Here is a 13,422-nt window from a genome sequence, read left to right on the forward strand (position 1 = left end):
CCCAGAGACCAGTCAACTCATTGGAAATCTTTTAAATTTAAAAAGACCTTTTTGTATACTGAAAATTTCTCTTGCTATAAAGTATATGGAAAATAAATTAAAAGTCCTAAAAATCTCAACTGTAATAACACAAGTATTGCTGAGTGGTAGGTAGTGTAGTTCTTACCAATATGGTCAGTAGTGATTGTTAAGGACTTAAATGTGTAAAATTAAGAAAAATGCTTTCAACTTTCATTAAATTCTGTATGCTTTAAAGTAAAATAGTTTCAAACATAGTTAAATTTTTCTTTTTAACTCCTTTCTCTCTTTTATGTTTATATGACTAGGGACATCCTATATCTTTTGTTTTAACTTTTTGGGGAACATTATTCTCACAGTAATAAAAATGATCTTTTTCACAATTACAAAACATACCTAAATAGCTTTTATGATTTTTATTGGTTGTGTATGTTAAGAAATGAATTTTCTCCTTCGTTCTAAATATCCACAATAGCTACTACCTACTTTAAAAAGTCTGGTAAGAATAGTGACTCACTTTATCCCATGGAAATTATACTAACTGAAGCTATTTAAGTTTTAATGTAAGAGTCAATGCAATTATCCCATAGGTGATTCCAATAACATTTATTCCGACAGTATGAATGTAAGACTGTTATAACTGACACATAGATAACCCACTAGTGACTTATAAATATTAACTTAATGGAATAAAAATAGTATTCTGGCTTTTGGTTATAGATTACATATCTTTTGAGTTTATCTTTGTCAGATTACCTAAAAATTTTATGATCTTATTTTAAAGTATGATTTTTTAAAATTGCTTTCAAAATATTTTATTGAAGTTTTATCTTGATACAGTCTTTTAGCTCTTCCTGTACAAGTATCTCTGTTAAAGCATATTAAGCACATACTTGAATAGTTGATAGTGTATTTTGATGCTGAAAGTTCATCTAATAACTAATATAAGTAGCTGTTGTATAAGTGCAGAGAGAAGAAAATAAGTTGTCATCTGTTCATTCCATTCATTCGTGTTTTCCCTGTATGTAGAAATATGTGCTTCGTATCCTTTTCCCATTATGCTTCACACCTTTGAGTGGGAATCACCTCTGTTTAATTTGTTTTGTGTAAAAGTCACTGGCTGGGTGCTCCCTCGTTTTAAGTGAAGGGGGGTTTTGGAAGAGTCACAGTGTGACCCCAATTTCTTCCCCTGATGCAGCACGCACATGCACCAGCATGGATAAAGACAACAGTTTTCATGTTGGAGAGTAATGTCGTAATTGATCAGTTTTGCCAAATTCCTAAATAACCAATGCAAGCAAACAGAAAATTGCATGGAGGAGGAGATGAAAAAGGTTCCACAATACTTAATAAGTGAGGAGGCCATGGGGTGCCATGGGGTGCCATCTGAGAAACCTGGGTGTGATTTCCAGCACTAGCACTTCCAGCTTGCGTGGTTTGGGCGAGCCCAGCCTCACAGAGAACACTCTTTACCTGTATAAGTGCGAGCAGTATTTGTAGAGTTATTGTGCAAGTTAGAAATGATGCTACACGATTCTTGACAAGTTGGAGGCGCTCTATAAGTGGTATTTATTCAAAGTGGTTTAAGACAGAATTTAAAATGTTGCAGTATCTCCATGGCTGCTTACAGAAAACTCCCATTCCCTCACATCTCCACCCACTCACTACTCTGGAGTTTTGTCCAATTGTTCAACTTTACATTGTTAGATTATAGATTTTTTTTTTATTAATCTCAGAAACTTTTAGGGAAATTTTAATGTAAATTCAGAATACTTTCTTGTCATCTCCATTGAATAATTGCCTTTATGTAGTAGTCAAATCTCTATGAAATGCATGACTGCTTAATTCTGCTGTGATAAATCTGTTTTCTAAAGCTGCATCCCTAAGCCCGATGCAGCCTCAAGTACCAATGTGGCAAATACCTTCCTTAGGCTAAAGACTGAGAGAGGGCCAGGGTGACGGTGAACAGCACCACTGGCACCTCTCGGAACGGCAGGCTGTCGGGAGGGAGCTCTTCAAATTCCGTGATATCAAATCGCTACATAAATTTTACCAGAACTGTACATCCTCCCAGTACCCTGACTGCAGGTCAAGATTTTTTCATCTTGTACTCGAAAAGAACATATTTTAACTTAGACCAATATTTGCTTTAAGAGCTAAATGAAATAAAAAACCAATAACTTGATGTCCAGATGAAATCATGAGTATGAATTCTGTTCCTCTTCCTATTTGTGTTTTGAAAAAATGCCTTTCCATAAAGTGGGTGAACTTTGGCTACATTAATGAAATGTAAAACCTGACAAATCCAAAGGGGATGGAGGAAGTTGACATACATTTTAATATGGGGATAGACAGTTCATTTTAACAGGTGGAGATGATTCTGGCTTACAAAATTACCTGCGTGAACCATGAAGGCTTAACCAGGCCCTGTGTGGTGACCACCAGCACTGTCCTCTGGAGTGTGAGTAGCGCAGCTCAAGCAGGCCGCCGTGCCTACCAGTGCTCAGACAACGTGCATAGGAAATACAGGGGAGATGAGCCCCGTTAGATATGTATTTTTTAATACATTTCTATTTGAAATCTCTTTGGCAAGACTGGTCTTTTTTAAAAATGTACTAGAGGTTTTAAAAATTGATGTTGGTTATCTATCATGGATGTTTTGAGGCTGAAAGATGTCTTGGAAAGAATTTTAGTCCTGTCCCTTCTGAATTAGTTTGTGTTCTTGGGTCTCAGGTGGCAGACACTGATTCCAGCTCAATAAAGTGGGAACGATTTTATTGCAAGGAATTAGGTAACTACCTGAATTTGGGAAGAACCCGGCTCAGATGAAAAAGACAAGGCATGAGTTCCCTGAAAGCATCAAGGTACAAAAAAGCTAGTGGAGACTAGCCACGCTGTCCCGGCCAGTTTGACTGACCTCTGACAACTTTCGTTGTGTCCTTGATTCAAAATCTAGGAGAGAGGCCAGTGGCTTCATCTGGATCACTCGCCCCCTGCTGGGCCAAGGAGTCTTTGAAATGAAGACCCCACCAGAGGATGCACAATGTGGGCCGCCATTTCCAGCAGTTCCTCAGGGAACCACCCCTTCTGGGGGTTCCTCAGGGAGCTGTTCCCTCTGAGGGTTCCTCAGGGAACTGCCACCTCTGGAGGTTCCTCAGGGAGCTGCTCCCTCTGAAGGTGGCCCAGGTCCTTCCAGAGCACCCTGCTCTGCCAAGGGAGGGATAAAAGTCTGGGGGGAGGTGGGTATTGTTTTTCTGTCCACGTGGGATTAGGACGGAGCAGGCCTCCTGATTAGTGTTTATCTTCATTGTTTAAAGTCAGTGTTCTAATTTTTTAGTTTTCAAGTCATTTTCTTTATTTTGCAACTAAATGCTTTCTTCACTCAGAGGAAAGCATCAGCAGCCACGGCGCAGACATGCAAAGGGAGCAGCCCTTATCTGAAACGAGGCTGGATTTCCAGCCCCTTGCAGATCTCCTATACTGCCCCCCAAAACTGCCCATTGGGGTGTCCCTTCAGGACCCGTGAACTCAAGTTATCTCAAACCAAGCTCATTGTCTTTCCCCAACCTGGTCAGCCTTCTGTGGTCCCCTCTTTAGCAAGTTACAGCTCCCCAGGACCGAATCCAAAACCGTGTTGTTGTGCTGGTTCCGCCCTTTCCTTCACCCACAGCGTCCACTCAGCACCAAGCTGTCCATTCGTCTGTCTCCTCAATATGTCCTGAGCCCACCTACTCCTGTTCACCCCACCTTTCCTGCAGCCCCAGCCCCCTGGCCCCATCTTCCCAGGACCACCAGTGTCCATCTCTCCTCCGCCCTCAGCCTTACTCTCCTCGCAGCGAGTCTCTCGGATCAGATGTGAATCTCAGAGACACAAGCTCAAGGATTGAGCAAAATTGAAAGTCTTTATTTTTTCATAACTTAATTTTAATTCCTGGCCCTGAGCCTTGATCCTCCCTAGTGTAAAAATCCAATCTTGTCCCCGCAGGTAAAGTCAGTCCAATTCAGTGATTTCTCAGGTTATTCAAGATTCAAACCTCTCTCTCCCACACCCTATTTTTCTGAATAGAAGCAACCGAGCACTGGTGCGGGGTTACAGGACCGTGGAGGTGCTAGATTTAGCAAATAAAACTACAGGACATACACTGCAATTTGAGTTTCAAGATACTTTCAAAAATGTGTCCTGTGCAATATTTGGGGTATACTAACACGAAGATATCATTTGCTATTTGCCTGATGTTCAAATTTAATGGGGTATCCTGCTCAGTATATCCCGGCAACTCCAGCCTGGGGGGTTGTCAGCATCTACTTTCAGATCTTGATCGAGGACCTTGTGATGCACACAGAACTTGCATGTGTAGCATCTATTCTTCTCAGCTAACGTAACTCCAGCTTTTCTTTGGGCAGCCGTGTGCCTAAGAGCAGGCAGGGCATTTGGAACCAAGGTGGAGACCCACTAGCAGGTGTCTTTCCCAGAGAAAGACACAGTGGGTACCACCCACTCTCTCCTTTCTTCTTGCCTTGAAGGTGGACATGCTGTCTGGAGCTGCAGCAAACCTCCAGAGACCAGCCGGGGGACAAGCATGAAGGAGAGATTAGATGGTCCCAGAGGCATGGACCTTGAATTTGCCAGGTCACCAAACACGGGCCAGCCCCTGCCTGTGTTAGGCTTCTTATGCTTTCGTCTTACTTGCAGTTGGATGCATTCCAAGCAGCCATTTCTCTCTGCACTGGAAAATGCTGGTCCACCTCCTTCAGTAGCCTCCCACCCCAGCCACTTATGCTCAGAGTCACAGCTGTGCCCTCCTGTCCCCAGAGGGCAGCCCATACAGTACCCCCTTGCTGTGACCCGATGACATGATGGTAGAGTTACCAGCCATCTCTTTCCATTTTGTGACCTACATGTTGCCGACCAAACTATTATGACGTTCCACTCGTACCATTCGGGGTGATGGGGAACTGTAGGCTGGTTCTGGGCCTCTTCTTCCGAGAAATCCCATACAGTGACTTCTGCTACCTTGACTTTGTATAGAAGGAGATTCCAGGGAGGACACGGCTCTTCACGACCTCCTTCTCCATAGTTCTCTGCTCACCTGGGGCATGGGGCAAACAAACACCTGCTACTGTTTTCTCTCTTCCCCATTTCAGATTTAGGGTCTCATACAAAATGGTGGCTTCTGACATTTTGCCCTAGGTAGGTGATATCCTCTGATGGACTACACCTATCACAGTGGGGAAACTTCATCTGGCTGCCAGTAGGGAGGGAGCAGGTAAGTGGGATTCCCCCCAGATTTTTCTAGAATGCATTCTCATCATTCTCCTGACTCCACCCTTGACTTCCCTTCTGACTTGGAGTCCAAGCTCCACACCATGACTCTGACCCTTTGTTCCGGGGCATCCTGCCCTTTTGTTTTTTAAACTTCTCTCTCACCAGTCCCCTTCACTGTTCTTTTACCTGACCATCTACTCAATAGAATTCTCAGCAGGTGGGACTCAGGCATTTGGGTTTCCATGTTTGTTTTTAAAATCTCTATGGGTGAATCTATTGCTAGTCAGGAGCTGAGAATCGATAGTGCAAGACTTCACATTTCACATACATAATTTTGTTTGGTTCTTAGAAGAATTCTGTGATGTAGGTCAGGTGTATATTCATGTCCACATTTTATAAATAAGAAAAAAGGTTAGGTAGAATGGGGTTCAACTTTGGGCGTTCTAACTTATCGTAAGCTCTTTCCAACCCCACTGAAATTTTTGTTGCTATTATACTATTAGTGTTACATCATATCAGTTGTTCTGTTTGTCTCCTACTTAAAAAAAAAATAAAATAATTAGTAGAAAGTTCTATTGGTCTCTGATTGTCATTTAGGGACGAATGATCCACCTGTTACCCAACATCTGTGTTTATTTCCCGTAGAGCATTTTCATGACTGGAAATTATTTGTTTACCTGCTTGTTGATTGTGTTCTGCCACTAGAATACAAACTTTACAAGGGCATTGAAACTGCCTAAAACAGTACCTGACACTTAGCAGGAAACTCAATAGTTATACATTGACTAAGTCAGTGGAGGATTCATTTGTTACCTTACCTCCTTGCATATGATTTATTACTAAGTTAGAAGTGAATTATTAATCTAACAAACCATTAGCTTAATCCTACCTGAAAATTATTTAAAAATATATTTAATAGATTTCATTAGACATTTCCTACAGAATAAATGAGCGAACGAATGAATGTTCATAACATACAGTGAAAATAATATAGAATGTGCATTTTTTATATTGAATGACATGTTTAAATTTTGCTTGGCTTATTTATTGTTTTGTCTTGGTGGAAGGCTAATTTATCAAGTATTTTTGGATACCATCAATTGCTATGTCCAAATGTTTGTGTCCTCCATGTATGTTGAAATCCTAACACCCACAGGTGCTGGTATTTGGGGAGAGGCTCAGTTCATGAGGGAAAACTAGTACCTTATAGAAAAGACTCCAGAGGGACCCCTCAGCCCTTCCACCATCTGAGGTGCCAGCTGCGAATCAGGAAGAAGGCCCTCACCAAAAAGTGGTCATGCTTATGCCTTGATCTCAAATTTCCAGCCTCCAGAATTGTGAACATTACAGTTTTATTGTTCATAAGCTACTCAGTTGGTAATATTTTGTTATACCGCCTGAACAGACTAAGACATCAGCCAACTCGCTTATTTATTCTTTTCCAAGGGAGCTCAGCTCTGGAACTAATATATTTATAATGTAGTTTCATTAAAATTACTGTATTTAGATAGCTCCTGGCATCTTTCATTAAGCTGAAGATGTTCAATTAGAAGTGATTGAAGCAAAGGTAGTTGTCGGTGAGGGAAAAAAGGCAGCGTGGTTTTTTGTGAGAGGACAAAAACACTGCACGGATTTAAAGGATTAAGTAACATTATGATCTAATTCCTATTCCCAGTTACCGGAACTCGTACAAGAAGAACATCTGTGTGGACATGCTCCGAGACGGCTATCACAAGTCCTTCACGGAGCTCTTCGCGCTGATGGCCAAGTGGGATGACCTGAGGGAGGCTGCCAGACGTAGGTCCGTCTTCTGGTTGCAGAGACCCCTGGAGGAGCAGCCAGATAAACTGGACCACCTGTACCACCACCTGACCAGGGCTGAGGCAGCTGAGAGGAATGGTGAGTGAGGGAGCGTGGGCAGGAGCACCCGAGAGCCAGCAGAGCCAGGGCCTGAGGGGAGACTGAATTGCTTCGTGTATGAATTTGAAACATGAAGACAACTCAGGGTCTTTGTGGAGTAACTGATAGGGGATGTGAGTCATGAGGCTCCCCAGACATGGGGGGAGGGGCGGTGAGGGGCCTGGTGATGTCATCAAAGCCAGGAAACACAATGCATAGCTCCTAATAATATTTCCAGAACTTTCTAACATGCTAAAATCTCTAATATCAGTAATGATTAATTAAATCCTTCCATAGTATTATATAAGCATAACCTGAATATTGACTTTCACCGAGGAGATTCTTTCAAGGAGTACCGTAACTTGAAATTATACTGATTTTCTAGCATTTACAGAATGGCATTGGAAGGTGGTTATTTTGAATCATCAAGGAAAGAAAGGAAATCCTAGAAATGAATATTTAAATTTGATATTCTGAATCATTCTTTCCTTCAACTTTTTGGGTGAAAAGTAGCACAGGACTCAAAGAGAGAAAAGCTCAGGCCCCAATATGACGATGTCTATTTTTCAATTCAGGCCTTTCTATGGGAAAAATAAGAGTTTTAGATGACTGTTTATTATCTAATGCTACAGTGGGGAAAGTTCATGGGGCCTTGCAAACTGAACCAGAAGGGTAGCAGAAAGTCTCTAAACGTCCCTAGTGGAGACAGGACATATTTGCCACCAGATTGTGTCTGACTTAATTAAGAACATGAGATACAGAAAAATCTGAGCCATTGAACTGTTCTGTGTGTGTGTACAGGAGGTCACGTTTGTATTATGAAGAGTGTTTAACTGCCTAATTGAGTTCAAAAATAGAGTCCTTTGGTGAATTTTATAATGTGAGTTGCATATAATTTCTGAAGAAATTAACTGTTATAAACAAAAAAATGCTATTATAAAATACCTACATTCTACTATCAAACTCAATTTCTGAAATGATATTTGCACTGAAAATAGAATTGATGAGGATAAAATTTGCCCATTATTCATTTTTCCAAGCTGAATTCATTTTATTCACTAAGTGTTTTAAATAGAGCCTTTTCATTTGAGTAGCATAAATATAAGCCAAATACATCACTGTCACAGAGTGTCATAAATATGAGAAACTTGTCATAAAGCATTTTGTAATTATAAAGAAACTGAAATGCTAAATAGTCTATTTCAAGGAAGAAAACATTTTAATTTATACTGTTACATTAAAGAATAGTAACTATACATATAAACAAAAATGTTTGTCTAATTCCAAACATGAATGAATTCCAAACTTTATAATAACTAAAGTCTTATAGAATGGTATAATTAGAGGACATATTTTCTTTACTAAGTGATTTCCATATATTCATGGTAAGTAAGGTTGTATTTATAAAGTGTCCCTGATATCATTTCTTACATTATCCATTTATAAGATATATCTGTATTGTTATGATCAGTGTGTTGTGCCCCATGAGACTGGGGAAGAGATGATAATAATGATACTGGGTAACCCCATCAGTAGAAAATTCAAATATTATTTACACTTGACTTTAAATTATTGTCAAGAGTAAAGCAGAAATTTCTTTTTCTTTTTGTTTAGTATATCCAAAATATGTTGTTCTCAGAGTTCACAGCATGTTTTTAGGTTTTATACAGAGCAAAACAAAATTAATTGGTGAAATAAGTTTGAGAAACACCAAGTGAATTAATATTGGCATTGAGCAGCTTAGTCTATTGCAGGACTTGTCAGGACCTTTAATGTGCTGGTATGTCTTGTCTGTTTCAGTGAAAAAAGGAAATTAGCAAGAACATTTCCTAAATTAATTTCACCATAGAATCTTCGTTTAAGGTAGTGTAATGAATATTGATCTAAACAAACAACAATAAGATTGATTTTCATGTTCGAAGTATACTGCTGACAGTACAAGAAAGTTACCTACAAATAAGGATAAAAGTCTGTTTAGAATATTAAGGATGCAGGATATATATTAAATTGTCCTGAAATACATTCCTTTATGTTTAATATTCTGAAAGCATTCCGTTTTCCATAGGTTATAGAGCTTAACTGACAAGTATTCTTTAAATATGGAATCTTAATAGCTTATATAAATATAGGTATTCCCCACTTTTTGAAAATATCGCACTTCACTTTTACAAAAGGCTTTTTTTTTGATGACTGGAAAAAAATATGAAGAGGATTTTTACAGCAAAAGACAAAAGTGAGAAAATCTTATCTCCTTTATTTACATTATCTTTTTTGCCATTGCTTTCCCTGGAATTTAAATTCTTTTCGAATCTTTAATAGAAAATATACTTGGTGATGTCCCATATGCATTGTTCCAAAAGGAATAAGCACATTGCTGGTGTCATTATCTTGTCTTTTGCCTAACTTAGGCAAGTTCTATAGTATGTTAGCCCCTAACATGTTTTAAATCTTCAGAAAGATTTTTATTTTTCTCATGTCCATATACTTTAAATGCAACAGTTTTAATAGTTAGGCTCCATTAATTTTTGCATTTAGATACTTTAAGTAATCATGCTTTTAAGGAAAAAAGAAAATAAACACAAGTTTGCCAATGGAAGGGAGAGGCCACATTTTTCTAACGCAGTCTGTGATGTTTTTTCTCTCTTCGAAGGGTACTTTGAAGATGTCTACACTAACTTGTATGCTCTGGCCTGTTACTTCAGTAATCCTGAAGACAAGTGGGTGAGGAACCACTTCTATGAACGCTGTTTTAATGTTGCACAGCTGATCAAAGTCGACGGTGGACGGCGAGAAGCCGAGGCGCACGCTCACATGGGGCTGCTGCATGAGGAAGAGGGTGAGTAGATGCTGGCCGGGGGCTTTAGGGGGTGTAGAGGCAGGACTGGACACAGTGCAGGTTCTCTGATCCCATGCAGGCAGGGTAAAGGGGGAGTCAGAGTCCTCAGTAGTTTTGCAGGTTTATTATTGGGGTTCACCAGGCATATGGCAGGCAGGGGTGCTGGCTGCCAGCCTCCCAGCCCCCAGCAAGTCTTCACTCTATCTGGACTCTCTGTCGTTCGTTCTGCTGCTTCTCGGCTTCTGCTTCGGCTTCGGCTTCGGCTTCTACTGCTGCTGCTGCTGCTGCTACTGCTGCTGCTGCTGGCGTCCCCGTGACGCCGCCCTTAAAAGCAGTCTTAACTCAGCTGAATCCCATCTACCTATGCCCACACCCTGTTCCAGGTGCCCGCCATCAGGCATGCATTCAGAACAAGGATCCATCATCTATCCTGATGGCGGAAGGGCAGAAAAGCCTGATATTTTCTTTACCCTACAGGGGGCCCGGAATCCGGGGACCAGAAAGTTATGGGCGGTCTAGAAAAAGACCTGACACTGTTGTAGAAGAATGTAAATTATTGAGTTTAAACAGCAAAGGGGTGTGACTTACGGACCCAACCGCAGTATTGTACACAGAGGTCCTCCACCCAGCGCTCAGCCTGGCTCCCTGGGTCAGTCTCAGAAACAACCTCCGCAGCACCCTGCATGTCCCAGGGGCTACATGCTTGCCATGTGGGGTCCCCCCACCCTCTTCAAGCCCTCCTTGTTCTCATTTTTACTTGATTTCCCAAGTTTGGAAATGTCAGGGGCGAGGGAACGCACGCTTCATTATCTTAGCACCCGTCTATAAAAATTTTTAATAATCTCTATAACTGAGATATCGCCCCAATGATCTCTGAAGGAAATCTCCCTTTAAATATAACTTCATTCTCAATATTGTTATCTGGAGACAGGCGGGAATCTGAAACAACAACAAAAAATCGCTGAACACATGTTTTGTATGATGGTTTAATACAGATTGCAAATAAAATTCAATAATTACATTTATTGAATTTAAATTAATTGAAATCTCAGTTACTTTGGGGGGTGAAGACACGGGATTACCTCCTCCTGCTACTCTCAGCTCACGAGCTGCAGGACAAAGCCAGTAACCCCTGAAGCAAGATGGGGCTGCAGTGTGCACTGGGCGCAGGGTGCATCACAGGGAGGCCTGGTGCCAACTCTGAGTGAAGATTTGCTGCGGGTGCTTGTCGGTCATGACCCCTCCGTGCCTGCTACCCCGGGTACAGTCTGAAGATGCTTCACCTGTAGAAAGACTCCCCACCCTAAAGCAACAAGTCACCTGGACTGTGGTTAACTCTGTCCGGGGGCTGTGAGGGAAGCTCTGATCACGTGGCTGAGCTGTGACTCCATTGTGCTGAGGTGCCCATTCCTGGGCCAGCATTTTTGGTTGGCTGTGGCACCAGCCCCTTCCCTGACATGATCAGGGGAAATGGACTTCAGGTGTTGCAGGTGCAGCTCGGCTGGAGGTCAACAAGGTTAACCTCATCAGTGTTCATGGTGGATAAAATCACAAGCACCTTTACGGGGTACCTCCTTCCATGGATGTAGGATCTGGGTCCAACCCTTGTTTTGACCAGATTAGTGAACTTAGCACTGTGACTAGCTGGTATCCATGGGAGCCTTGCAGGAGGTCAGTTTCTTTTCTGGGGGGTCTGACCTGGAGGGATTACATCTTCCCCTACTAGCTGCTCTACCCATTTTTAGTGATCATGGGAAGATATCCTCATTAGTCTGTTTTCCATGCATTTCATGAGAGTGCCCCAGCTTTCCTCTCAGTGCCAGATCCACTCCATCTTGTCAGCTCCTTTCAGTAACAGAAACAAAGAAATAAGCAAGGAGTTCTATCATTGAAGGCCTTAACCCCTCAGATATCCCACTGCTTTCAAGGCAAGTTTCTAATGGTCGCTAACTGAAGATCATCCACACCACCAGTCTTGGTTTCCCCTGACTTGCTTCCAGAAGACATGGTAGGGAACTGGATTGATGCCCACTAGCTAGACAGCTGTCATCTAACAAGGTCTTGGTCAGCAGCCCCAGGCCTGCGGGAGCAGCATGTCTCTGGGAGAACTTGCAGAGGCCAGAGCAGCAGAAGTGGTGCCTGTGTTTGGGGCAGTGTCCTCACACTCTGGGTGTGACGGGCACCAGACTCGATGGCGACATGGAGTGGCAGAGCCGTGAGGCAAGTTCTGTCCTCCCAGCTTAGCATGCAAGTCTGGATGTAGGGTCGGCCCCTCCCCCCTATAACTGGCATCTGGGGGCCGGGGGGGCCGGGACAGGCCTGAGGTCTCTGCTGTGTGCTTGCAGCTGTGTAATATGACATGCAAACAGCAAGACTTGCCACATAGGCATTTATGGTTTGGGGAACAGCAGTCTCTCCCCTGCCAAGAGAGAAGGACTGGGATCCAAGTCTAATCAACATGAAAAATAAAAAAACCCAAAACCCAACCCAGCCAATATCAATATTAAAAAAGCACAAAACACTAAAGCACTAAAGATTTGCCACTTTTCATTGTAATTTTATAACAAATGTTTATTGTGTTCCGTGTATGTGCAAGACACTGGGCTGAGTGCTGGGAATACATGTCGAGAAAAGGTATTGATCGTCCCTTGTTCCAGAGCCTTAGATTTTAATGGAAGAGGCCGGTCACTACTCTGATAATTACAGTAATGTGGGCGAGCGTGCTGGTAGGAGAGGCTCAGGTGCGCCAGGTTCAAATGTGGAGGAATCAGAGTTGTTGAAGATGGCTTGTAATGCTTGTGCAATTAAGCACGTCTTTTATATTGCTGGTGATAGGACAAATTAACCCGACATTTCTAGCACACAATTCAGGAATGTGTTTCAAGAGTTTAAAAATTTTCTGAATCCTTTAACCCTGCTATTCTACTAAGATATAATCAGATATGAAAACAAAAAATTACATAAAGACTACTAAGCCTTGCTGTATATAATAATTGTAAGAAAAAGAGACACAATACAAATGCCCTACAATAGGCTCATCATTATTATAATTACATAGGATGAACTCTTATCCGGCCATTCAAAATGCTGTTTTCCAATAACTAGAATGATGAGGTACCATTTATTGTATTGTAAAATTGATATAACCTCTCTGGAAAACAGTATGAAGATTCCTCAAAAAAATGAAGAATTAAACTACCATATGACCCAGCAATTCCACTTCCTTTATTTATTCAAAGGATATGAAAATGCTAACTTGAAAACGTGTGCGACCCCTGTGTTTGGTGCAACCCTATTCACAGTAGCCAAGACACAGAAATAACCCGTGTGTCCACTGACAGAGAGCAGCTGCTACCAGTATATGCACTCAATAAATACTCTTTGGCTACCTAAAAAGAAGAAA

The 13,422-nt window shown here is 41.6% G+C and overlaps 1 protein-coding gene across 2 annotated transcripts in view; it reads left to right on the forward strand.

Moving 5' to 3' along the window:
• Positions 1-13,422, forward strand: part of TTC29 (tetratricopeptide repeat domain 29) — a 168,690-nt gene that overhangs the window by 22,761 nt on the left and 132,507 nt on the right. For both annotated transcript variants that reach the window (XM_037497005.2, XM_037497006.2), the window contains 2 exons: positions 6,960-7,183; positions 9,834-10,019. In XM_037497005.2, the coding sequence (XP_037352902.1) occupies positions 6,960-7,183; positions 9,834-10,019 (410 nt within the window). The remainder of the gene's footprint in view (positions 1-6,959; positions 7,184-9,833; positions 10,020-13,422) is intronic.

The sequence above is a fragment of the Talpa occidentalis genome, unplaced genomic scaffold, assembly GCF_014898055.3.
Source record: "Talpa occidentalis isolate TD23 unplaced genomic scaffold, MPIMG_talOcc4v2.1 talOcc4.8, whole genome shotgun sequence".
Classification (NCBI taxonomy): Eukaryota; Metazoa; Chordata; class Mammalia; order Eulipotyphla; family Talpidae; genus Talpa; species Talpa occidentalis.